At 55.5% G+C, this 25,964-nt stretch overlaps 1 protein-coding gene across 1 annotated transcript; it reads right to left on the bottom strand.

Moving 5' to 3' along the window:
• On the bottom strand, positions 1-25,829 carry LOC140903530 (interleukin-36 receptor antagonist protein). The gene is made up of 6 exons (XM_073324938.2): positions 25,633-25,829; positions 10,803-10,916; positions 8,784-8,910; positions 2,830-3,033; positions 1,833-1,957; positions 1-1,122 (listed from the first exon to the last, which is right to left on the bottom strand). The coding sequence occupies exons 3-6, from the start codon at positions 8,851-8,853 to the stop codon at positions 913-915; spliced, it is 609 nt and encodes a 202-aa protein (XP_073181039.1). The 5' UTR covers positions 8,854-8,910; positions 10,803-10,916; positions 25,633-25,829; the 3' UTR covers positions 1-912.
• Positions 25,830-25,964: the final 135 nt, after the last annotated feature.

Here is a 25,964-nt window from a genome sequence, read left to right on the forward strand (position 1 = left end):
ACAAAGAGAGGGGAAAGCCAGACCCACAGATGGGGGTTGGGGGCTGGTATGAAGCGAGAGACCGAAATGAACCCCATATGCTCCAACTCCTCCAGGCCCTGCCACTTAGCCTCTTGTGCCTCAAATACGGCCCCCAAGGACCCACACGCCAGCCTCTTCTGGCCCTAGCTTTTTTAGGGGGGGCCAGGGGGTTAGCAAGGGTAACCCCAGGGGGCAGCTGCATCCAAAATCAGCCACACAAGAGTGACAGTTCCTAGCACCGCAGCTGGCCCAGTGCCGGAGCAGATCCCCAGTGGTTACAGGCTGTGGGACCCCCGGCACCAGAGGGTTAAGAGCAGGCTGGAGAAACCCGTCAGACTCGATCCTGCCTCAGGGCAGCAGCTGAAGCAGACGACCCCCAAAGGTCCTTCCAGCTACAAGTGACCCTGGTTCTCTGCTGGCTGGGTGCATAGACCCCCACTGGCCGGGCCAGGTACACAGGCCTCAGGCTAGAATCCAAGATCTCTTCCCATCAGCAGTACTCCGTCAGCCCCTCTAACGGGACCGGGAGCAAAGCTGGGCCAGGCCTCGTGCGCCCTGAGAAGTGGATCCGGTACAAATCAGTCGCTTGCTTCCCATGCCAGCTAAGACTTCAACCCCGGGAAGGCGCTGGGGCCGGGAGACAAACTGAGCCCCGTCGCATGTACTGGTCAGTGCTACGCCAGGGGCTCAGGCACCGGCCAGTCAAAGAGCTGACAGGCCCAGGGAAGACAGGGAAACTGAGGCTGCCATGCCCTCCTGGGGTTCCCATTGGGGGTGGGTAGCTCTAACCCCCCCCCACGGCTAGCCACCGAGAGGGCAGGACTGAAGCAGCACCGTGCCCCAAGGATAGGGCTGGTTTCTGGCTCCTGCTGCCCGGCCCCCACCCGGGGCCTATTTGCGCTTGAAATAGAAGTCGGTGATAGCAGCTTCCCCCAGGCGGGCGGTGAGGCCGATGGGCTCGTTGGCCTGGGCTGAGGTGCAGAGGAACCAGCCTGGGTAGGCAGCCGCCTCGAAGCGGTGCGTGCTGCCGTTGTAGGTCTTGAAGAAGGTGAAGCGCTTGGCCTCCTCATGCTTGTCAAAGAGCTCGGTGAGGTGCACGTCCTGTGGGGGGAGGGCGCGGGGAAGAGGTTAGAATGAGCGATGCCGTGGGACAGCCGGACACAACGCCCTCGGCGCCGGGATGAGTGTGGGGCTGGGAGGCTGAGCTGGGCCCCAGGGGTGACTATTTGTATTGACTAGGGAGGGGGATTGGGGCCTACTGGCCAAAACCCAGCCAGGCCCATTGAGAGGCCAGGGCTGTTCCCTCCTCTCTGACCTGTGGGCTCAGGCTCTCTGCAAACTCAGGCATTGGCTCTGCTTCAGTTCCATTCTGCACAGCCAGGATGCCTGGAGATGAACCTTTTCTGTGATAAGAACAGGAGGACTTGTGGCACCTGAGAGACTAACAAATTTATTTGAGCATAAGCTTTCGTGAGCTACAGCCCACTTCATCAGATGCATTCATGAATGCATCCGATGAAGTGAGCTGTAGCTCACAAAAGCTTATGCTCAAATAAATTGGTTAGTCTCTAAGGTGCCACAAGTACTCCTTTTCTTTTTGTGAATACAGACTAACACAGCTGCTACTCTGAAACTTTTCTGTGATGAATGCTGAGAGTGTGGGGCACTCCCGTGACCCCAGGAGGTGGGCTCCAGATGCTGGCTGGTAGGGCCTACGCCCTGGTCCAGCCCTGGCTCTGAGCAGGGCTTTGAGAACCCCGCAGCAGAGACTCAGGGAGGGGCCGGCAGGGGGTCCCTGGCATGGCACTCACCTCCAGCTGCAGCCGGGGCTGCTTGGCTGTTCCACACGACAGGCCCTGCCTGCCGCCTTTGATGCCCAGGATCAGGGGACACCTCTTGCGCTCCAGCCCCCTGTTGGGGACCACGCTGACCTTCTCTGCAGAGGGAGATTGGGAGGGGGAAATGTGATCAAAGCACGGCCAGGGCCTCCTGCAGGCCAGGTCACTGACCTCCCAGCATGGGTTGCTCCTGGTCCCCCCTCACTGCCTTGTGGTCCCATTGTCCTCCAGGGGCTAGGCTCCCTGGCTGGACTACATCTCCCAGGATGCACCGTGGTAGAATCATGGGTCTTGCATGGCAGTGCATCTTGGGAGCTGTAGTCCAACTGGAGAGCTTGGCCCAGAGAGGAGAAGAGAAGAATGAGGCGAGTGAACTACAGCCCCCACGAGGCCCTACAGTAGCTAGGGCAGTCGCGGTTCAATCCCTCCGGGCAAAGTGACACCAAACTTCCCCCCGTTCCCAACCTGCCCCTCCCCGCTGGGCAAGATTTGGACTGTTCACCCCAACTCGGGATGGAAACGAAATTCGAAAGGTGGGAATTTCCCCAGGCTGGGACCTGATTTCCCACTGGCCCTAGGAACAGTGGAGGGTCTGGGTGGGGGCTCAGGACCATGCTCCGCCCTTCCTGGGGTTGTAGGACCAATAACGCTTGTTGCAAAGGGTTCCCCTGAGCAGCTGTTCCATTAGTGTGCAACGTGCCAGCCACTGGAAAGAGACTGGGAGATCAGCAAAGCGAGTGGGGTAGGGGGCACCTGGCTCTGCTGCTATCTCAGCTCCTTGGGGTGGGCATCGCTGGCTGCAAACTACCAGGAGCCTTGTGTGGGGACAGAGCCCTGCCTGGCGTCTCCCAGCGCCCGGGAGCCAAATGGACCAAGGAGGCTGGAGCCAGGTGCGGAGGGGACTTTGGGAAGGGGGTGGCGTGAAGTCACTAACTGTGAACCCCCAGCAGGTACCCTGGGGGCAACCAACCTTCCTGGCTGGCATTTTCACCCTGCAGGTTCGCGGCCACCAGCCTATTGTCCCGCAGGTAGAAGGCCTTCTGGCTGGTGTCGCGGATCCAGTAGTGGAGCGGCTGTTTGGACGGCCGGAAGCCAGGGGTGGGCCGGAAGCCAGGGGCGGGAAAATTCATAATCTCTGTGCTGGACGTCCCATCCCCGCCCTCGCCCTCGGCAGCTGGGAAACAAACCAACAAGTCCATTACCCAGGTGCTGCTGTGTGACCCCCCCCCCCAGCCTCCCTAAACCTGCCACTGGGATCCCCCTGCCTGCGGATTCCCCTCCCTGCCTCGCACCTCCGTCGCTGGAGTCCCCCTCCCTGCCCCTGCACTCCCATGGTTGGGGTCCCCATCCCCCTGCCACCGGGGTCCCCAGCACGACAGGGCCCTGATCTTGGTCAGGTCTGGGCAGCGCCCAGCACAACAGGGCCCTGATCTCGGACAGGGTCTGGGCAGCGCCCTGATCTCAGCCAGCTTCTCTAGCTGTGGCTACACAGTTGCTAATACCAGACACCCCCCTGGACCTCCAACTGCTGGTCTCTCAGGTCATTTTCCCACCAGGGGCCTGTAGGGACCCCAGCCTCTGCCTCACCGGATGGGCCCTGGGCTGTGATGGACCCTGTGGGCATGGGGGGCATGGGGCACTGCAGACAAGTTGCTGTGACGAAGTGGGACTGTTCTTAATGTTTTCTCTGAATATTGTGGGGGTGCCTCAGTTTCCCCTAGGCAGTTCTTAAGTATCTAGGTGGTGGGGTAAGGGTGTATGATCATTGCAGAGCCCTAGAGGACAGGTGTGTGCAGGGGTCTGGACACAGAGAATGGCCGACACCCTGTTTCCTGACAACTGATGGCCTGGGCCCTTCCCCCCTGCAAGGTGAGAGCTAAAGGGGTTGGAAAACAAAGGAATCAGGTGACCTCCTGGCCTGGGAAAGGGACAAAGCCCAGAGGGGCAGGGGCTGGAGGGAGTTTCAGTTTGGGGCTGGCTGGGGACGAGGAGTGAAGTGCAGACGGGGTTGTCTGGCTCACTGCCCCCAAAATGGACCCAGCTGAGGAGTCCTGTTCTCTGCACCTACAAGCTCTGGTTTAGACCATGTTCCTGTCATCTAATAAACCTCTGTTTTACTGGCTGGCTGAGAGTCACATCTGACTGTGAAGTTGGGGGGCAGGACCCTCTGGCTTCCCCAGGAGCCCGCCTGGGCGGACTCACTGTGGAAAGCACAGGGAGGGGCAGAGGATGCTGAATGCTCCAAGGTCAGACCCAGGAAGGTGGAAGCTGTGTGAGCTTCTTGCCCTGGAGATGGGCTGCTATCAGAGAGGAGACTTCACCAGAGTCCTGCCTGACTTCGTAGGGAGCAGTTCCCGAGCATCGCCTGAGGACTCCGTGACAACTGGTGGCAGCGGTGGGATGTACTGCACCCCGTGGATGGCGCTTCCTGCAGTAACTGACTGGGGAGCAGTAAAACGAAGGGAGATTGACAAGGACCAGGCGTGCTGAAGGCTCAGAGAGGGGCGGTTTCGGGGGGCAGTTAACCCCTGGGAGTTTGTGACCAGCGAGAAGGACTGTGCAGTAATGGGGTCCCCCTGGGAACTGCGGTGAGCATTCTCGGGGGCGGAGGAGCCTGCAGCTTGGCTCTGGGAGAGAGAAGGACTTTTGCAGTAACAGGGTTCCCCTGGAGATTGCAGCGAGCAGTCCAAGGGGCGGAGGAGTCTGCAGCTCGACCCTGGCAAAAAGGAGGTGACCTCGAGAAGGGCTGGCACACAGGGGCCTGGAAACCGTGGGGAGCTGAGAGCACACAGGCCTGTGAGTCCACAACAACTTGGGAACAGTGGAGTGATCCTGTCACCGTATCCTTAAGAAGGACATTGTAACCCGGTGCAGAAAGAGAGGGTTGAGCATTGGAAAGTTCACCAAAGCACAGTTCATCGTGCAGCTGGAGGAGGATGACCAGGAGATTCTTACCCAAATGGGGCTATAGCAGGATCTGGGAGCAGCTGGAGTGGGAGACAGGCATCCCCAAGACTCCTGTCCCCGACCAGACGGGGGTCTTCACGATCGGGTTCCCCATCGGGGGATCGGAGACGGACGGGATTGGAGCTGAGTCCGAGAGAGCAAGAGGACTGTGAGAGACAGCGAGAGCCCGAGAAAGAGCTGCAGAAGCAGCAGCAGCATGAACTGGCGGTGGGGAGCAGAGAGGCCTAGGGAACCCCCCAGGGGTGAGTGGGGATAGACCCCAGGGTGCCAGCTCTGCGGGGAACCTAGAGACTAAATTGCTGCCCCTGGTTAAGGAGGGGGGGATGTGGATGCCCACCTCACTGCCTTTGAGCAGGCTGGTGATTTGAACCAGGGGGACCCTGCGGAAAAGCCCCGGTGTCTAGCTTCCTTGCTGGGTCCCAAGGCCGTAGACTATATGTCTGTGTGGAGTCTCCTGGGCTCAGGCCCATCGGACCTCCAGTGGGAGCGGAAGGTGATGGTCAATGGGGAGACATTTCTGGGGTGGCGAGACCCTGGGACAGAGAGAACTGTTGTCAGGCCCCTGGTGGTGCAGCCTTAAATGCTGGGGGGCTGTGTGACCTGGGTGAAGGTCCCAGGGATGAAGCCCCTCGCCCTGCCTATGGCCCAGATCCCTGTGCAGACACAGGAGGGGTGGGGCTGGCTGGTAGTTGGGGTTCTCCAGGATATCAGCTGTGAGGTCCTGTTGTGGGATGACTTTGTCTCTTTGGGACCAGATCCAGTCCCTGCTCCTGTAACGGCCGAGGATTTGAATTTGAATCCAGGGAACCAATTGACTAAGATGGAAATTGTCAGTGAAAATGCAAATGACCTGGCTGGCAGGGGGGAGGAGAGGCTAAGCTCAGGATACCTGCCTGCCTGTAACCAGACCCCTGGGGCTGGGTGGGACAGAGAGATGCTCCCCACCCCCTTGCACACCGGAGAGGGGGCTCACGCTGGCTCTGATGCAGTGAGGAAAGTAGCGAGCTCGCTGCCTGCCCACACTGGGAAGCAAGGGCAGCGCTGAGCACAGTGGGAGCTGAGACCCCAGCTGAATGGGGGGATCCACAAGCAGGGCAAGTCGGCTGCCAACCAGGTTTGCCTGGTCCAGAGGCGCTGCTGGGAAGTGAGTCCATGACAACGATGGAGCTACCGGGGACAGGGCTCAGTGGGGCTGTGACCCCAGGCCCAGCCAGTGAGAGGGAAGACTGGAGAGCTGAGTCTGCAGAGCAGAACAGCTGGGTAGTTAATCTCTCGAGAATGCAGGGGATGGCAGGTCTAGTCTCATCTCTAGACACTTAGGATAGGACTTGTCGTCTCTCAGTGATTTGAACATCTAGTGCCTTGTGGAAGCAGAGGTTGGTAAGGGAAGGAAAACAGAGCTTTGAGAGCACAGCTTGTCAAGGGGAACCTGAGAAGGGTAACTGCGATTTGCTGGAAGTAGCTCAGGGTAGTGAGAAGAGCAGCAGGGGATCTGTTGGGAGTGGCAAGGTGCCTGGTAAGGAAAGTCTGGATGAGCCTAGGCAGCCTTGTGAGCTGATGGCTGTGTCTAGTCAGCAGGGTGGGAAGGCGAGGAGAGTGGAAGATGAGTGTCCCTGGACCTTGCCTGTTACCTGGGTGGAGAATTGTGACAGTGAAGGAAATGTGTCTGTGTCTGTCAGGGGTATTAACTTGCCTATGGAGGGAGCCACCCCAGTCTCCAAGCAGTTGTCTGTGACCAGCCTTGTGTGCTGGGACCAGGGGAATGAGATCCCAAGCTGGGTGTCTGGGGAAGGAGAAAGTGTGTCCGGCTCCTCTTTGTCTGTGGAGCAGACAGAAGGGGCCTTTCAGCCTGTGCCGGTTGAGGGGAGTGCAGTTGTCTCAGAGTTGGTTCTGGATTCAGCTAAAGTCCAGGAAGGGAAGGGTCCTAAGTTTGTGTCTGCTCGGGAGAATGGCCCTGTAACTAGGTCGCATCCAGTTAGTGTCTATGCAAAATCCCAAAGACCAGACAATTCTGGTGCTTGTATTTTGCCTGTTGCTAGTGTGTTGTTGGAAAGGGTGGAGCAACTCTGTCTAATCAGGGTGAGATCCTAGCCAGGGCACAAGGAGAGCATGAAGGTGTGTGATTGTGTTACCTACTGAGTGTGTGGAAACCTGTAGCAAGAAGGAAAAGATTCCTGAACTTGTGTGTGGCAAAGGGAAGGAGAAGGCTTCTAACCTTTTATCTAGGAAGTCTGTAAGTTTGCCTGAGAGGGGATTGTGTAAGAATCCGCCTGATGGGCCAGAGGTAATTCTGGATGTAAGGGAGACCCAGAAAGAGTCTGTTGTTGCTCAGGAAAGTGCAACTGAAGGGTGTGAAAGTGATTTAATCAAGAAAGTTTCAGTTCCTAACAGCCAGAAATTTTCTGTTGTAAATGGATCCACTGACTGTCCTGTTGAAAGATCCAGTGTGGATAGCTTTGAGAAGGTCTCAGATGGAGTGAAAGCTGTTAAGAAAGTTAAACAGTCCTATAACCAAGTGGCTGTGTTTGGCCAGCTTGTTGGGGAGACAAGGCTGTTGAGAAAGGAATGTCTCCATGCTGATTCTGTACGTGAACAGTCTGTGTCCCAGATGAAGAGGGTGCTGGGCTGCCCCAAGGAGGCAGGACTGATGGTAAAAGCTGCAAAGTGTAAGGTGGGGATGTCAGAGGTGTCGCACCTGGGCCAAAAGGTGGAGAGTGGATGCCCAAGCCCAGAGCCGGCCAAGGTGGGAGACAATCAGAGAGTGGCCTGTTCCCCAGACCAAGAAACAGGTCCAGGCCATTATCGGGATGGTGGGATACTACTGGAGGTTTGTACCCCTCTTGAGCTCCCCAGCTGCCCCATCACTGAGCTGTGTAAGAGGGGGAAGCCAGACGAGGTGGTCGGGACCGAGCAGTGCCAGAGGGCTCTCTGTGCGCTGAAGGAGGCTCTAATCCAGGGCCCAGTAAATCTGGTAAACCCAGACTTTGCCAAGGCCTTTACAGTGATCACCGACGCCTCAGACACAGGGCTGGGCGTGGTGCTGATGCAAGCCGATGCTAAGGAATGGGAGAAAAGCTGGGACATCCATGGAAACGTTGGTGGGGTCGAACTTCCCCAGGTCACTGGCTAAAGTGACCCCGCTCAGTTCGGTCTCAAAGGGGGGAGAGATGTGACAAAGTGGGACTGTTCTTAATGTTTCCTCTGAATAGTGTGGGGGTGCCTCAGTTTCCCCTAGGCAGTTCTTAAGTATCTAGGTGGTGGGATAAGGGTGTATGATCATTGCAGAGCCCTAGAGGGCAGGGGTGTCAGGGGTCTGGACACAGAATGGCCGACACCCTGTTTCCTGGCCACTGATGGCCTGGGCCCTTCCCCCCTGCAAGGTGAGAGCTAAAGGGTTGGAGAACAAAGGAATCAGGTGCCCTCCTGGCCCAGGAAAGGGACAAAGCCCAGAGGAAGGGGGGCTGGAGAGAGTTTCAGTTTGGGGCTGGCTGGGGACGAGGAGTGAAGTGCAGCCATGGTTGTCTGGCTCACTGTCCCCCAAAATGGACCCAGCTGAGGGGTCCTTTTCTCTGCACCTACAAGCTCTGGTTTAGACCATGTCCCTGTTGTCTAATAAACCTTCTGTTTTACTGGCTGGCTAAGAGTCACATCTGACTGTGAAGTTGGGGGGCAGGACCCTCTGGCTGCCCCAGGACCCCGCCTGGGTGGACTCGCTGTGGGAAGCGCACAGAGGGGCAGAGGATGCTGAATGCTCCGAGGTCAGACCCAGGAAGGGGGAAGCCGGGTGAGCTGTGTGTCCTGCAGACAGGCTGCTCCCAGGGAGGAGACTTCCCCAGAGTCCTGCCTGGCTTCGTAGGGAGCAGTTCCTGAGCATCGCCCGGGGACTCCGTGACAGTTGCTAAGCAGCATCCACGTCTCCCCCTCTGGCACAGCTGCCCTTAGCCCCTGGGTCGCTACCTTCATCCAAGAAAAGTCTGAACAGCTCCTCCATGTCGGGGTCCACGACCGACTCCGAAACCGGCTCCATCCTCAGCCCTTCCCCTGAGCCCAGCCTGGACAGCGGTGTTCCTGCAGCGCTCTCCAGCTGGAGAGGAGAGACTGAGGTCAGTGATCTCAGTTGCCCCACACCGTAGCCACCCCCGTGCACAGATCAGCGGTCTCAGAGCTAGATCCTGCTGCGGGGGACCCTGCCCCAGGGAGTCACCTACCCACATTTGACTCACAAGCTTGGCAGGGGGGCATTCTCACCCCCTTCTCTGCACCCCCGCTCCCAATCACAGCCTCCTGGGAAAAGCATCAACCCCAATGTGCCCCTGGAAGGGCTGGCCATGGGGGACAGATACACTCTGTAGCACACAGGGGGCACCTGGCTGATTCAGGGGGCAGCAGCTTGTGCAGCTGGGGGTCTTAGCTGACATCCAGTAGCAGGGAGTTCCACAAACTATTTGGCTGTCAACACCATTGCACTCTCAGCCCCAGCTGAAGGGGAGGCAGAGCTCCTTGGGGGCGATGGCGGCTGGGACAGGGCAGAAAACGCTGAGTTCCCCACCCCAGGCACAATGTATCCGCCAAAGGGAGACCCCAGCCCAACCCCAGCCCTTACCCCACATGCACAGTCTGCAGCTGGCTCCCCTCCTCCTGTGGCTTCACTATCAACAAAGGGAGATGGTGACCAGAGACAGCAGCATCACGGCCAGATTTTGCCCCGGGCTGCTGACCTCTCAGGATGCCCTGGGCTCCCTGCACTAGCCCTGCCAGTGCCCCTCACTCCCGACCCGCAGCCCCTGCTAGCCCGGCCCTGGACTCCCCACACAGCAGTGGATCGATACCAATTGACACCAGCAGAGGATCTGGACCATTGATGCCCATGGAGCCACTGCTGATCGCCAGCGGTGTGAACTGGGCACGGAGGTGGGGCCTGCTGGTGCCATCCCTCAGTGTTAGCCCATGTTGGAAGGCTCCCAAGGCCAGTCCAAGCCCAGGTGCGGGCGCGTCCAGCTTACAGCTCCAGCCAGCCCGGTTCTCCCGGGGCGCGTGGGTGGAGGGTGCAGACACGGCTCACGAGCTGTGCTCACAGTCACCTGCCCATGCCCCGTGGAGCCCGGAAAGGCAGGGATCCCACACGTGGCCAGCGTCCATGTACAGCTTGGGGGCTGGGACTCACCTGTGGGGTGTCCCCCAACCCACATGTGACTCTGGGGTGCCAGACATGGCTGAGCCTTGGGGGGAGAGGCGGGCACCTGGCGTCGGTCTGGAATGGGCAGGATTCCTGGCTATCACAAAGGCCTGACCCTGCCTGTGGCTGGGACCAAGCCACAACAGTGGGGCTTCGAGATGGGCCACATCAGTGTGTCTCTAACCAGGGAGCCGGGATTCAGACTGGGGCAGAGGGGGGCATCCTTCTCCAACACAGCCTATAGTGCCAGGATCTGCCCACAGTCCCAGGACGGCCACATGTGCAGCAGCAGAGACTTTAGTCTGCAATGGTGACATGCCTGCGGTCATCACTAGGTTTCAGAGTGAATGCCTGGCTGTGCAGGATGGTGGCAGGTCATAGTCCTCCTAGGCGTTCTTTCTGACCATGGAGGCCTGAGCCCAGAGGAGTCGGTGGAGCTCTGCTGCTTTACAGCAGCTGAGGTGCCAACCCAAGGGGAGACCTGCCGGTGACACCAAAGGCTTTGGGCTTGGGCCTGGGCCAGCCCTGGCAGGCCCCTGTACCCAGGTAACTCCCCAGGCATGAAGGCTGCAAAGGGCTCTCTGTTCAGCCAGCAGCTGGTAAATCCTAGCTGAACCCAGCCCCAGGGCCCACCTGGTAAAGCACTGGATTCCTGCCCTTCCCTGTTGCCCCTGGGAATATGCCCATACCCCATCAGCCCCATCCCAGCCAGAAGAGAAAGCAGAGGACCCACCGGGTGCTAGGGCAGCAAGCTGGCAGAGGAGGCCTGTGGCACTGGGAACCCGGTGGGAGAGCGGTACCTGCAGTCCACAAGTTCCTGTGAGTTCTGGAGCGTGCCGTCGCACCAGTCGCACCAGCCGGGCAGCTCCACAGCTACTTATGGGGCCCTGCTGCACAGGGAGTGTCGGTTACACCTGGGATAATGGGCCGGGAGAGGACAGCGCTGATGTAACATGCAAATTCAGCTGACACATGGTGGCTTCCAGGAAGGGGCAACACCCAGTCCCGGACAATAAAGCTGGGGAGAGCCCATGAACTGAGTGACGTATGGGCAGGGATTGGGTCAGTCTGGAAACCCCAATGCAGGAATCCTCAGATAGAAACCTGAGATTGGGGCCCCGTCAGGCCGGGCACTGTCCAGACCCCGACCGAGATCAGGGCCCCATCGTGTCAGGCAAAACCCCAACTGAGATCTGGGACCCATTGTCCTGGGGGCTGTGCAGACCCTGTGACGCTGCAGGGAGGGGGGAGTGTTGACCTGGGAATGTGGCAGGGGAGTTTCACTGGGGGTGGGAGACCTGAGAGCCTGTCACATGAGCCAGGAGGGGGAGGGGGGAGGTAACACCTCTGCCTGGGAAACTGGACAAGAGCTGGAGGAGAGAGACTGCTGGGGGAGGGGGGGTTGGTTTCAGTTTGGGGCTGGGTGGAGGAATGCAGGGAACCCCAGGGCTGGGGTCTGAGCTCCCTGCTCCCCCAGAAGGACTTGACTGAGGGGTCCTCGTTGTACCCACAAGCTCTGTTTGAGACTGTGTCCCTGTTGTCCAATAAACCTTCTGTTTTACTGGCTGGCTGAGAGTCTCAGTGAAACCCAGGAAGAGGGGTGCAAGGCCTGGACTCCCCCACACTCCGTGACAACTGGTGGCAGCGGTGGGATGTACTGCACCCTGTGAACGGCGCTTCCTGCAGTAAGTGACTGGGGAACAGTAAAATGAAGGGGAATTGACGGGGACCAGGCGTGCTGAAGATTCAGAGAGAGACGGTTTCGGGGGGCGGTTAACCCCTGGGAGTGTGTGACTAGAGAGAAGGACTTTTGCAGTGACAGGGTCCCCGGGGGATCGCAGCGAGCGGTCCCAGGAGTGGAGGAGTCTGCAGCTCGACCCTGGCAAAGAGGTGGTGACCTTAAGAAGGGCTGGCACACGAGGGGTTTTTCCTGGAAACTGTAGAACGCTGCCCGGCCTGCGAGTGGCCAGCAGGGAGATGTACGCTAAACGCCTTAAGAGCGACCTGGTGGAGCTGTGCAGGCAGAGGGGGCTGCGCATCGGGAGGTCCACCAAGGAACAGCTGATTGCCCAGCTGGAGGAGAGGGATCGCTTGGATGACCCGATCCCTGTCCCTGAGGGAAGCTGCCCGGCGGATGCAGGGTGGATCCCTGGGGCCTGACCGGGCTGGGAGGGGTCAGACTGCTGCCGAGGACATCCCGAGACCCTTCCTACCTAGGCCTGGGGGAGGGGTTGGGGGAAGATCCCGGCGGAGCTCCCCATCCCTGGAGCAGATGCGGCTGGAATGGGAGAGGGAGATGAAAATGAGGGAGCTGGAGGATCATGAAAAGCAAAGTCAGCATGAGCGGGAGGAGAAGGAGAAACAACGTCAGCATGAACAGGAGGAGAAGGAGAGGGAATGTCAGGAGAAGGAGAGGCAACGTAAGCATGAGCAGGAGGAGAAGGAGAAACAGAGACAGCATGAAGAGAACCAGAGACAGCATGAACTGGAGCTGGCCAGGCTGAGGAGCAGTGGGGCGCCGGCTGCGGTGAGTGAGGGGGGACCCAAGACTGCAAGGAACTTTGATAAGTGCTTCCTGGCCCAGCGGAAGGAGGGGGAGGACATAGATAGCTTCCTGACGGCCTTTGAGAATGCCTGCGAGATGCACAGGGTTGACCCTGCAGACAGGCTCCAGTTCCTCACCCCCTTACTGGACCCCAAAGCCGTGGAGGTGTACAGCCGGATGACAGGGCCGGAGACAGGGGACTATGAACTGTTCAAACAGGCCCTGCTCCGTGAGTTTGGGCTGACCCCCGAGATGTACTGGAGAAGGTTCCGGAGTCAGCGTAAAACGCCTGAGGTCACCTACCTACAACTGGCCAACCGGATGCAGGGGTATGCCCACAAGTGGGCAGCTGGGGCCCGAGCTAAAGAGGACCTGCTTGACCTAATCGTACTGGAGCAACTGTATGATCAGTGCCCTTCCGACCTGAGGCTGTGGTTGGTGGACAAAAAGCTCGAGAACCCCCAGCACGCAGGGCAGCTGGCCGACGAGTTTGTGAACAGTCGGTCAGGGGGTAGCCGGGAGGAGTCCCAAAAGAACAGCCCCCCCCACCCCCCCCGATGCAGAGAGAGAGTCACCAGGGGGCCTCCCAGCGGGGAAGTAGGGAGAACCCCCTCCCACGGGGAACGCCTGGCGTCGGGCCCCTCCGACCCGCTCGAGGGGACCAACGTGACCTGAGCTGCTATCACTGTGCCCAGAGAGGCCACATATGGACCCAGTGCCCCGGGCTCAGGGACAAATTGAGCAGACCCAACCTACCCAGGGTTAACTGGGTAGGGACCCAGCTGGAGGAGGGGCAGACAGGCAAGGGGGGCTACCAGTTTACCACCTGCTCAGGAGGGAAGAGTACCCCAGGCCAACTCCGCCAGAGGGCTGGAGGCTCTGGACTCAGGGTGCTTGGTTTACAGGGTGGGCGCGGGGCTGTCCCTCCGGAGAGAGTGCCTTGTTCCCCTGGAGGTGGATGGGAGGAAGGTCAATGGATACTGGGATACGGGCGCGGAGGTGACGCTGGCCCGTCCTGAGGTGGTGGCCCCAGATCGGGTGGTGCCCAACACCTACCTGCCCCTGACAGGGGTGGGCGGGACCCCATTCAAGGTGCCCGTGGCAAGGGTACACCTGAAATGGGGGGCCATGGAGGGCCCCAAGGAGGTGGGGGTGCACCACTGAGGTTTTGATGGGGGGAGACCTAGAGGACTGGCCAAGCAAGCCCCAGACCACCCTGGTTGTGACCCGTAGCCAGAGCCAGCGAGGGGCACTGCACCCTGACCTTGTTGAGGGTACCACACCGGAGGCGCAGGACCCTACCCTGGTGTAGCCAGACAGCCAGCCCCCCCCCCCCCCCCTCAGACCAGCATTGCTGGAAACACAGGAGGAAGCCGGAACAGGGCACTTAACATATATTCCAGCACAGCCTTTGAAGCTGTGAAAGCACAGGTGTGCTGCTACAATGTGCCTCTGGGAACAGATACGACGATTAAGCTCACAGCAGGCAGAGGCCCTGTGACAGACATGGCTCTTAGCCCCTACTAAATAGCGTGATGCACACACCCCAACATCCTAGGTGGGAAAATATTTACCCTGATAAAAGAAATGTCCAGTAGTCGAAACTTATTGTTTCTCTCCCTTGCAAGTGTAAACTACTCTTGCGAAAGCTGGCGTCACCCAGACAGACCAGCCCCAATTTGGCATAAGAAAGGAGAAAGAGAAGAAAGGAGTACAGAGGTATAAGTAGGGGACCTACAGCACCATGATTTTTGAGTGCTTTTCACTATCTATCTGCTGGTCAGATAAGTGACAGCCTCCCAAGGCTTCTGCAGCTAAGAGGGTCCCTAAGCCTTGTCCCTTATTCGTCTTTCCGCGGAATTGAGTGACCGATCCTGGCTTGGCACCGCTGGAATCGAGAGATGCAAGGAGGGTAAGAAGCACCCACACCTGATCTCCTATCTTTAGTGTACACATATTTTGAAATAGAGCTCTATACTTTGTTTTCTTTCTTTGGGATTGTGGCTTCAGTTTTGTAACTTGTTTGTGTGTGTAACATCTCTACATTTAAATAAGTAGACACTAGCAATTTTGTAACCACATGATTAGAATCTAGCTTAATAAATTTTGGTAACCATTTGTGCATAAGCCTGACTTGTTTTCTCTGGTTTACTGTAAAGCAGCCAACACAATTAAAGAACCTCAGCCGTTTTGGCTCTAAAGCCTGGCCATTAGGTGAGAGTACTAAGAGCCTAGCGTTGAGTTGTGCCGCCTCCACGGGGCAAACTCTTGGGGCACCTGTCAGTCAATCCTGGCTGCCCGCTGCGAAGGAGCTCTGAGCTCTAGCAGTTAAAGTCACGGGTGTGGAGAGGCTCTTAGTGCTGCCATTGGGGCACCTGTCAGTCAGTATTGACTGCCCGCTGCGAAGGAGCTCTGAGCTCTAGCAGTTAAAGTCACGGGTGGTTAGGACCTTGGGGCATCCGTCAGCCTAGCCCGGGCTGCCCGCCGCGAAGGGACAGTGTGTCCTAAAGTCACGGATGGTATAAACGGGCATAGCTGGCACCTCACCAAACATCCTTGGCCGTCAGCTAACAGAAATTGGCGTCACGAACAGGATTGTGATATAGGCTGCACTACAGTAACACAATGAAACCAGTCATGATAAACACCACAGAATTCCCTGAGCTAGAGAAAAGTTTGACCCAAGAGGGATGGGGAAATCCTCTGTGGAGCAAAGAACTGCTGGAGAAATATTGGGGAAAACCAGCAGAGATCTGGCAGCATTTCTGTAACTGGAGAACTGCCTGCAAGATGAAGAAAGGGAAAGGAAAAGGTGCTTGTATATGGCTGCTTACTAACATTTGGCAAGCTGCCTGTAAGGATTATCATAGTCTGGCAATAGAATTTAATAGGCTACAACAGGAAAGGGACACACTGCGCAAGGAATGCCAGAATTTAGATACCAGAGTAAGAACACTGAATAGGGATATGGAACATCTTCAGAAAAGATTACTTCCCTTAATTGAGAAAGAAGGGATAGAACGAAGGGAAAAGCTGGAGACTAAAACACGCAGAATCAACCGGGCTAAAGTTGAGACTGCTCTCTGGCTAGACCCTGAGGAATGGGATGGAGACATTTGGGATTCAGCAGATGAGTTCCCCTCCTCTGAGGAGGAAGGTCCCTCTGTAAAATTAAGACCAGCTATCACACATCACAAATCAGAAGAACATGAGGAAAATTTGAGTGGGGCAGAGCTGGATGAAGAAGGGGATGACAATTATCCATCCACCTCTTCAAAAACAAAGAAGGGAGGTAAAAAGGGAAAAGGGAGTAAAGCTCCAACACACTTTACCAAAATTACCACCCGCCAATATACTCCCATGTAGTTAAAAACAATCCAGGGAGATTTTGCTAAAAAGCCTGAGGAAGGTATAATAGAGTGGCTGGTCCGCCTCTGGGACACTGGGGGTGGATATATACGCCTGACAGCCCAAGAAACTGAGCGCCTTAACTTAGGTGCAGGAATATTCCTGGAACACTCAGAGGGGAACACCCCTAAAACACTTTGGTCTCTGGCTTGTCGATGGGCAAGAGGAATTTACCCAGCAGACCGAGATGAACCCACAGTAATGCACTGGACCAACATAGATGAGGTAAAAACAGCTCTATTAACTGTGGCTGTCATTAGCATGCTTGGCCAAAACCCTCAAGAGTTAGCCTATGAAAGCCCATGGGAGGGTCAGGTAGATGTAGATGATCTCAGACCCCTGCTTAAGGGAGTTCCGAGTAACCACAGGGCTATGGCACTGTCCCTTAGATCAGAAGCTGCAGCACATAACAGTACCTTTTGGGCACTGCTAAACCTTCTGGTGTCATACTTTAGAGAATTCGGAGACATCAGAGCACTGACAGGCAAAGCTAAGATGCGTTCCCTTCAGGGAAACAAGGGGGCACCATCTAAAGGACATAAAAACAAGCGAGAGCCAACCCAGGAGGAAAAGGAGCTTAGAGCCAAGTTGTGGAGACAATGTCTGGCTTTAGGTTATCCCAGAGATGTGATAAATGGACTGTCCACAGAGCGGCTAAAATTATTAACCACCTTTAAAAGAGCTGACTGGGAGACAACTCATGCTACTCCCAGTGCACCTCTGCAGCTCTCTCCTCTTTCCCCACCTGCAGACACCCGGTATACTCCATTGCTGCGGCAACTGCAAGAGTTACCAGAGCAGGGAAACTAGCTTGCGGGGGTCAATCTCCTCTCCTAATAAACCAGCTTAAATCCAAAGAGGAGAAAACAACAGCAAAAGACCCCCGGATACATGTAACTGTAAATGACAAACACATTATTCCTTTCTTAATGGACACAGGGGCTCAAAGGTCCATGATTAAGCGAGAAAGTTTTCAGGGCTCGCCACCTACTGGCCGAAAGCAGGTACTTGTTACAGGGGTAAATGGCAGTACCATAACTTACCCATTAGTTAAGATAAAACTGGATATCCCCTTGCAACCCCACCATCAGCCCCGAAAATATGAGGTGATTTTGGGCAATGCCAACATACTGGGCATGGATGTTTTAAGAGGAAAGAAGGGAAGGATGAATGGGGAAAGATGGGCTTTTGGAGTCAGTTCTGTTCCTCATGCCACCCACCTGGAAGAGGAAAGCCCTCCCCACTATTCTGTAAACTTACTTAGCAGCGCACCTGCTCTCCCGCCCTCAACAGTAACAAACACAAAGCAGTATAATGCCCCAGCTGAGGCCATAAGCCCTGTTACTGACCTGATCAAAGATTTGGAACAGCGAGGAATTTTAATTCGTACTCACTCTCGCTTTAATTCTCCTGTGTGGCCCATCAAGAAACCAAATGGCAAATGGAGACTCACTATAGACTATAGGAAGCTAAACAGTAACACTGGACCATTAACTGCAGCAGTCCCTAGCATAACAGATATTGTAAACACCATACAAACCTGGGATAAACCCTGGCTAGCAGTATTAGATGTAAAGGACATGTTCTTCATGGTCCCTTTGCAACCAGCTGACCAGGAAAGATTTGCTTTTACTTGGAAAGGTGTACAATACACTTTTACCCGAATGCCACAAGGGTTTAAACACTCACCCACTATTTGCCATGGGGCACTGGCAAAGGTCCTAGATGACCTTATCCTGCCACCCAATGTACAAACTGTGCAATACATTGATGACATCTTAATAGGTGGGAAAACCTCAGAAGAGGTACAGGAGGCTATGAATCAAATCAAAGGAGCACTAGAAGCCCTTAATTTAGATAGGTTTCAGAGGAACAGCCGTGTTAGTCTGTATTCGCAAAAAGAAAAAGGAGGACTTGTGGCACCTTAGAGACTAACCAATTTATTTGAGCATGAGCTTTTGTGAGCTACAGCTCACTTCATCCATGATGAAGTGAGCTGTAGCTCACGAAAGCTCATGCTCAAATAAATTGGTTAGTCTCTAAGGTGCCACAAGTCCTCCTTTTCTTTTTTCCTTAATTTAGAGTTACCAGCTGAGAAATGCCAAGGTCCCTCCCAAGAGATAAAATTCTTAGGTACTGTATGGATGGGAGGTCGGAGGTCTGTGCCTAATGACACTGTGCAAGAGCTAAATCAGGCACCTCCCCTGAAAGTAAAGATCAATTGAGACAGATTTTGGGAACCCTGGGGTTTTGGAGAAAACATGTACCTGGCTTTGCCATTATAGCCAGACCATTGTACAATTTGTTAAAGAAAAGTGCTGCCTGGGAATGGGCTCCTGCCCATGAGGAAGCCCTCAGGCAACTGATAGGGGAGATACACACCTATCAGGCTCTGGGTCCCATACATCCTGAAGCCCCACTCCATTTGTACCTAACTGTGGGAGCCACTGGAATGTCTTATGCTCTCTGGCAAGACAGTGACACTGCTCCCAGACGACCAATTCAGTTTGGTTCCAAGTCATGGCAAGGGTCACAGGCTAACTACACGCCTTATGAGAAGGTGCTTCTGGCAGCTTACACAGCCTTGAGAGAAACTGAGGAATTAACTCAGGATAAGGACATCACAATTCACACTCCTCTTCCAATCATTACACCTATATTGGAAGGGAAAGAGTTACCACCTGGTGTAGCACAAAAGATGACTATCCAAAGATGGGCACTTTACATACACCACAGGGTAAGGAGTGCAGACACTGCACAGAACCCCACTATGATTCAGGAATCCCTATGGAAAGTAGGAATGCCTGATGAATACCGCCTGCCTCCACAGCAGTCTCCCATTAAGGATGCTGCCCCATTTGATCCTTCTAAGCCTGAGGGAGTATGGTTCACTGATGGCAGTGCCAGGCTGGTCAAAGGAAAATGGAAGGGAAAAGCTGCAGCAGCGCCTGCAGACACCTCTGCAGCACCCCTAACTGCTGGAATTGATGGGTCAGCACAACTTGCAGAATTGGCTGCAATTAAACTGGCCTGTGAAGCAGGAGCCACCGCAGTATATACGGACTCCTATGCGGTATGGGCAGGTGCCACTCAGTGGATCACTAACTGGAAAAATAACCACTGGGAAATAGGAGGTAAACCAGTCTGGGGACTGGAATACTGGCAGTGGTTATATCAGCATGGCCTGCAACAACCCCTGTCTATAGGACATGTCTCAGCTCATCAGAGGAATAATACCCCAGCTGCACAGTTAAACGATTTAGCCGATGCAGCTGCCCAGCTCTTTACCACACAAGTAGAATGGGAACGCTTATATTCATGGTTACATGATAATTTAGGACACACAGGAAGTGATGAGTTAGTGCGGCAAGCACATATCAGGGGGTGGCCTATCACCCACAGACAGGCTAGAGACCTGGTGCAAGCCTGCACTATTTGTGCTGAGACTAGAAAACATATAGCAGAAGGACAAAGGTTTGCCAGGCTAAGAGATGGAAAAACACTATGGGCAACCTGGCAGGTCGACTATGTCGGACCACTGCCCACTACAAGGCAGAGGTGGAAATACATCTTGACTGGGGTAGAAATTGTTTCAGGAATTGGTTTTGCATATCCAACCCGATTGGCAACAGGGTTGTCCACAGTTATGGGACTAAACCGCTTAACAGCAATTGTCCCAATGCCTCAAGAAATCCAATCAGATAATGGTTCGCATTTTAAGAATAAACTTGTAAGGGAATGGACCCTTAACCATGGAGTCCAATGGACCTTCCACCTTCCATATCGACCTCAATCTAATGGCATGGTCGAGCGCTGGAATGGGTTGCTAAAGAATCACTTGAAGCCTACTGATGGCACATGGGGAGACAGACTGGACGAAGTGGTGCAGAGATTAAACAACAGACAGACTCCTACAGGAAGTCCAATCAGCAGGGGATTCTTCCCTACAGGGAAAGCTATCTCCCCTGCCAGAACACCACTGCACAGTTCCAAGTATGCTCCCGGAGATACTGTTGTGATTAAACACCCAGCCCTGGGAACCTTTACCTGCGTTTTGCATGCCTATAAAGAGAAAGGTGTATGGAGTGCCTTAAATGCTGATAAAAGGCTAATAACCATTACAGAGGCTTGGATTGCATCCAAGACCGGCTGACCATGTGATTTATTGCAGGAATGGTCCCATGGTTCCGAGCAACCTGCCAGCTAACCTGTCAGCAAAATGGACCATGCAGCAGACCTGTGTGATCACTAGAGACTACTATGGACTGTTGATATATTTGCCATTACTTATAATAGCAGGTGTAATTTTTGCTTTTGGTTTTAAAATAAGTTTTTTAGCTAGAACACGACCCACCAGAGATATGTTCCTGCAAGCCCTCACGATCCTTCTGTTGGCTCCAGTCACCTTGGCAATACCAGAACATCCTCTTCGGGGAGCAATCCAAACCATCGCCTCAGCTGCTGGTGCTACCAATGGCTGGATGTGCACCTTGCTGGATTCAACCAATGGCCTGGGACTTGAATTGGTACCACTACATGCAGTGGCTGAGAATGGACAAACCTCATGGATGCAATGGTTCGCTCAACACTTGGGATTCTCCCTCTCCCCGTTTTACATTCGGTTGTGAAAACTGTTTTAACCATTTTAATTATTGTAATTGTTTTTTGTGTAACTTTATGTATTATGAAGCGTTTGATTCAAACTGCTCTTTCCTCCACGCAAATCAGATACCTAGAGCTAAAAAGGGATCCTACCCAATTCCGCGAACCCTCATCCTCTAATTTGGTTGTTGGGTATTTCTAGATTTCCCCAAGGAGGGCAAGAGGTGCTGGCATCACCGCCACCTTGCAATCTGGGATGTAGTGTGGTGCAACAGGGGTGGAATGTAGCCAGACAGCCAGCCGCCCCCCCTCTCAGACCAGCATTGCTGGAAACACAGGAGGAAGCCGGAACAGGGCACTTAACATATATTCCAGCACAGCCTTTGAAGCTGTGAAAGCACAGGTGTGCTGCTACAATGTGCCTCTGGGAACAGATACAACAATTAAGCTCCCAGCAGGCAGAGGCCCTGTGACAGACATGGCTCTTAGCCCCTACTAAATAGCGTGATGCACACACCCCAACATCCTAGGTGGGAAAATATTTACCCTGATAAAAGAAATGTCCAGTAGTCGAAACTTATTGTTTCTCTCCCTTGCAAGTGTAAACTACTCTTGCGAAAGCTGGCGTCACCCAGACAGACCAGCCCCAATTTGGCATAAGAAAGGAGAAAGAGAAGAAAGGAGTACAGAGGTATAAGTAGGGGACCTACAGCACCATGATTTTTGAGTGCTTTTCACTATCTATCTGCTGGTCAGATAAGTGACAGCCTCCCAAGGCTTGTGCAGCTAAGAGGGTCCCTAAGCCTTGTCCCTTATTCGTCTTTCCGTGGAATTGAGTGACCGATCCTGGCTTGGCACCGCTGGAATCGAGAGATGCAAGGAGGGTAAGAAGCACCCACACCTGATCTCCTATCTTTAGTGTACACATATTTTGAAATAGAGCTCTATACTTTGTTTTCTTTCTTTGGGATTGTGGCTTCAGTTTTGTAACTTGTTTGTGTGTGTAACATCTCTACATTTAAATAAGTAGGCACTAGCAATTTTGTAACCACATGATTAGAATCTAGCTTAATAAATTTTGGTAACCATTTGTGCATAAGCCTGACTTGTTTTCTCTGGTTTACTGTAAAGCAGCCAACACAATTAAAGAACCTCAGCCGTTTTGGCTCTAAAGCCTGGCCATTAGGTGAGAGTACTAAGAGCCTAGCGTTGAGTTGTGCCGCCTCCACGGGGCAAACTCTTGGGGCACCTGTCAGTCAATCCTGGCTGCCTGCTGCGAAGGAGCTCTGAGCTCTAGCAGTTAAAGTCACGGGTGTGGAGAGGCTCTTAGTGCTGCCATTGGGGCACCTGTCAGTCAGTATTGACTGCCCCCTGCGAAGGAGCTCTGAGCTCTAGCAGTTAAAGTCATGGGTGGTTAGGACCTTGGGGCATCCGTCAGCCTAGCCCGGGCTGCCTGCTGCGAAGGAGCTCTGAGCTCTAGCAGTTAAAGTCACGGGTGTGGAGAGGCTTAGTGCTGCCATTGGGGCACCTGTCAGTCAGTATTGACTGCCCCCTGCGAAGGAGCTCTGAGCTCTAGCAGTTAAAGTCACGGGTGGTTAGGACCTTGGGGCATCCATCAGCCTAGCCCGGGCTGCCCGCCGCGAAGGGACAGTGCGTCCTAGCGGTTAAAGTCACGGATGGTATAAACGGGCATAGCTGGCACCTCACCAAACATCCTTGGCCGTCGGCTAACACCTGGTGGGGAGGGAGCGCCGAGGGGCTTGGCTTAGAGAGGCTGTGGCCTCAGACCCAGCCAATGAGAGGGAACTGGTCCCCATCCCGTCCCCAGCCGCTGAGTTGCAGGCTGAGTTGAGGAAAGATCCCTCCTTGTGGAAGCTCAGGGACCTGGCCGACCTCGGTGTGGTACAGACCATGAGGAGAGGTTGCCAGGAGAGGTTCCTGTGGGAGAAGGGGTTCCTGTACCGAGAATGGGCTCCCCCAGGGGAAGTGGAGTCCTGTGGGATCAGGAGGCAGCTGGTGGTCCCCCAGAAGTATCGCCGCAGGCTCCTGTACCTGGCCCATGACATCCCCCTCGCAGGGCACCAGGGAATCCGGCGCACCCGGCAGAGGTTGCTACAGAACTTTTACTGGCCCGGGGTCTTTACCACGGTCCGGCAGTATTGCCGATCCTGTGACCCCTGTCAGAGGGTGGGGAAGGCCCGGGACAAGGGGAAAGCGGCTTTGAGACCTTTGCCCATCATAGAGGAGCCTTTCCAGAAGGTGGCCATGGACATCGTGGGGACTCTCACCAAGACGACCCGGTCGGGGAAGAAATACATTCTGGGGGTGGTAGATTTTGCCACCCGCTACCCCGAGGCAGTGCCCTTAGCTTCCATTGAAGCCGACACCGTGGCCGATGCGCTCCTGACCGTTCTCAGCCGAGTGGGGTTCCCCAAGGAAGTCTTGACAGACCAAGGCTCCAACTTCATGTCGGCCCTGCTCCGGTGCTTGTGGGAGAAATGTGGGGTCCGGCACGACTGGGCCTCAGCTTATCACCCCCAGTCCAATGGGCTGGTGGAGAGGTTTAACGGGACGCTAAAGATGATGCTGAAAACCTTTATGGACCAGCACCCACAGGATTGGGACAAGTACTTACCGCACCTGCTGTTCGCGTACAGGGAGGTGCCCCAGGAGTCGACCGGATTTTTGCCTTTCGAACTGTTATATGGCAGGAGGGTGAGGGGCCCCCTGGACCTGATGAGAGACGAATGGGAGGGGAAGGCCACCCCCGATGGAGAGTCAGTGGTGGAGTATGTCCTGATCTTCCGAGAGAGACTGGCTGAACTCATGGGCCTGGCCAGGGAGAATCTGGCCAGAGCCCAGAGGAAGCAGAAGGTCTGGTATGACCGCACGGCACGGGCCCGCGCCTACGCCCCCGGGGATCCGGTGATGGTTCTCATCCCAGTGAGAAAGAACAAACTACAGGCCACCTGGGAGGGCCCTTTCAAGGTCGTCAAGCAGCTCAATGAGGTAAACTATGTGGTGGAGCTGTCAAACCGGGCGCACCACCGCCGGGTGTACCATGTGAATATGATGAAGCCATATTATGCCAGGGGGAATGTGGTGTTGGCCGTGTGTGGACAGTGGGAGGAGCAGGGAGATGACCCTTTAGTAGATCTATTCCCTGGGAGCGGAGCTGGTTCCGCCCTGGAAACAGTTCCCCTCTCGGATCAGCTAACCCCTGCCCAGCAAGCTGAGGTCAGGGGGGTGCTGCATCCGTCCCAACAGCTGTTTTCTAACCAGCCTGGACGCACTAATCTGACTGTCCACCGGGTGCAGACAGGGTCGCACCCGCCGATAAGATGCTCCCCCTTCTGAGTCACAGGGAAAACTGCTCAGGACCTGGAAAGAGAGGTCCGGGACATGCTGGCTTTGGGGGTGATCCAGCCCTCTGCCAGCCCTTGGGCCTCGCCGGTGGTGCTGGTCCCCAAAAAGGACGGGTCAGTCCGGTTCCGTGACTATCGGAAGGGGTAGTATCTGATGCCTACCCCATGCCCAGACCGGACGAGCTCCTAGACAAGCTGGGAGGAGCTCGGTACCTTACCACCATGGACCTTACAAAGGGCTACTGGCAAGTGCCGCTGGATGCAGATGCCCCACTGAAATTGGCCTTTATCACCCCTCTGGGGCTCTATGAGTTCCTGACCCTGCCTTTCGGCCTCAAGGGAGCACTGGCCACCTTCCAGCGCCTAGTGGACCAGCTCCTGAGGGGGATGGAGAGTTTTGCCGTGGCGTATATTGATGACATCTGTGTCTTTAGCCAGACCTGGGAGGACCACGTGTCCCAGGTTAGACAAGTGCTGGACCGACTCCAGGGGGCTGACCATAAAAGCGGAGAAGTGCAAGGTGGGGATGGCTGAAGTATCTTACCTGGGCCATCGGGTGGGGAGTGGCCGCCTAAAGCCGGAACCAGCCAAGGTGGAGGTGATCAGAGACTGGCCCGCTCCCCACACCAAAAAGCAGGTCCAAGCCTTTATTGGGATGGCAGGATACTACCGAAGATTTGTGCCCCACTTTAGCGCCATAGCCACCCCCATCACGGAGCTATGCAAGAAGGGGAAGCCAGACAAGGTGGTCTGGACCGAGCAGTGCCAGGTGGCTTTCCGGGCGCTGAAGAAGGCTCTGGTCAGTGGCCCAGTTCTGGCAAACCCAGACTTTGACAAGCCCTTTGTGGTGTTCACCTTCGCCTCCGACACGGGACTGGGGGCGGTGTTAATGCAGGAGGATGAAAAGGGGGAGAGACACCCCATCGTGTACCTGAGCAAGAAGTTGCTACCCCGGGAGCAACACTACGCGGCCATCGAGAAGGAGTGCCTGGCCATGGTTGCGGCCCTCAAGAAACTAGAGCCCTATCTCTTCGGGCGACACTTCACCGTGTACACCGACCCCTCTCCCCTGACCTGGCTGCACCAGATGAAAGGACCAACACCAAGCTCCTGAGGTCCACGTGAAGGGAAGTGCCAACCTGATAGCGGATGCCTTGTCCCGGAGAGGGGGCCCCGAACTTCCCCAGGTCACTGGTCAGAGGGACCCCGCTCAGCTCAGTCTCGAAGGGGGGAGAGATGTGACACAGCAGGGAGGGGGGAGTGTTGACCTGGGAATGTGGCAGGGGAGTTTTGGGGGAGGGGAGGGAAGATCTGAGAGCCTGTAACCTGAGCCAGGAGCGGGAGGGGGAGGTAACACCTCTGCCTGGGAATGTGAACAGAGGTTGCAGAAGGGAGCCTGCTGGGAGGGGGGAGGGGGGGTTGGTTTCAGTTTGAGGCTGGGTGGTGGACCGCAGGGAACCCCAGGGCTGGGGTCTGAGCTCCCTGCTCCCCCAGAAGGACTTGACTGAGGGGTCCTGGTTGTACCCATAAGCTCTGGTTTGGACTGTGTTCCTGTTGTCCAATGAACCTTCTGTTTTACTGGCTGGCTGAGAGTCTCAGTGGATCCCAGGAAGAGGGGTGCAGGGCCTGGACTCCCCCACACTCCGTGACAGACCCCAACTGAGATGGGGAAGCTGAAGGCCAGACAGACCAACACAGAATCCAGCTCACCTCAGCTGCAGCCCAACGCCTGAGTCACGAACCCAGCTGTCCCTGCTGTGTCCCTTGACAGCTGCTGTCCTTTTGTGGCTGGTGCTATCGCAGATCTGTGGGGAGGGGTACTTGGGGTGTCAGAAGCATACGGAGCTGGGGAGTCCAGTGTTGTGCAGCTGGCTCTGGGGAGCTATGGCATACTCATGCTGGGCCAGTCCCCGCCTCAGGGCAGGAGAAGGCAGCTGCGAAAGCTGGGGGATGTTGAAATCTTGCTGTTGACGCATCAGTGGGTGGAATTAATGGAACCTGCCAAGCAGGCTGGGCATGCAGATTGGCCCTGGTGTGATGCC

The sequence above is a fragment of the Lepidochelys kempii genome, chromosome 26 (assembly GCF_965140285.1).
Source record: "Lepidochelys kempii isolate rLepKem1 chromosome 26, rLepKem1.hap1, whole genome shotgun sequence".
NCBI lineage: Eukaryota > Metazoa > Chordata > Testudines > Cheloniidae > Lepidochelys > Lepidochelys kempii.

Bases quoted from the DNA above. Each gene is read 5' to 3' on its own strand.
- LOC140903530 (XM_073324938.2), bottom strand. From the start codon at position 8,853: ATGGAGCCGGTTTCGGAGTCGGTCGTGGACCCCGACATGGAGGAGCTG. The intron at 1,958-2,829 runs GTTGGTTGCCCC...CTCCCTCTGCAG, and splicing joins TGAAAATGCCAGCCAGGAAG to AGAAGGTCAGCGTGGTCCCC. The intron at 1,123-1,832 runs GTGAGTGCCATG...CTCCCCCCACAG, and splicing joins AGCCCCGGCTGCAGCTGGAG to GACGTGCACCTCACCGAGCT.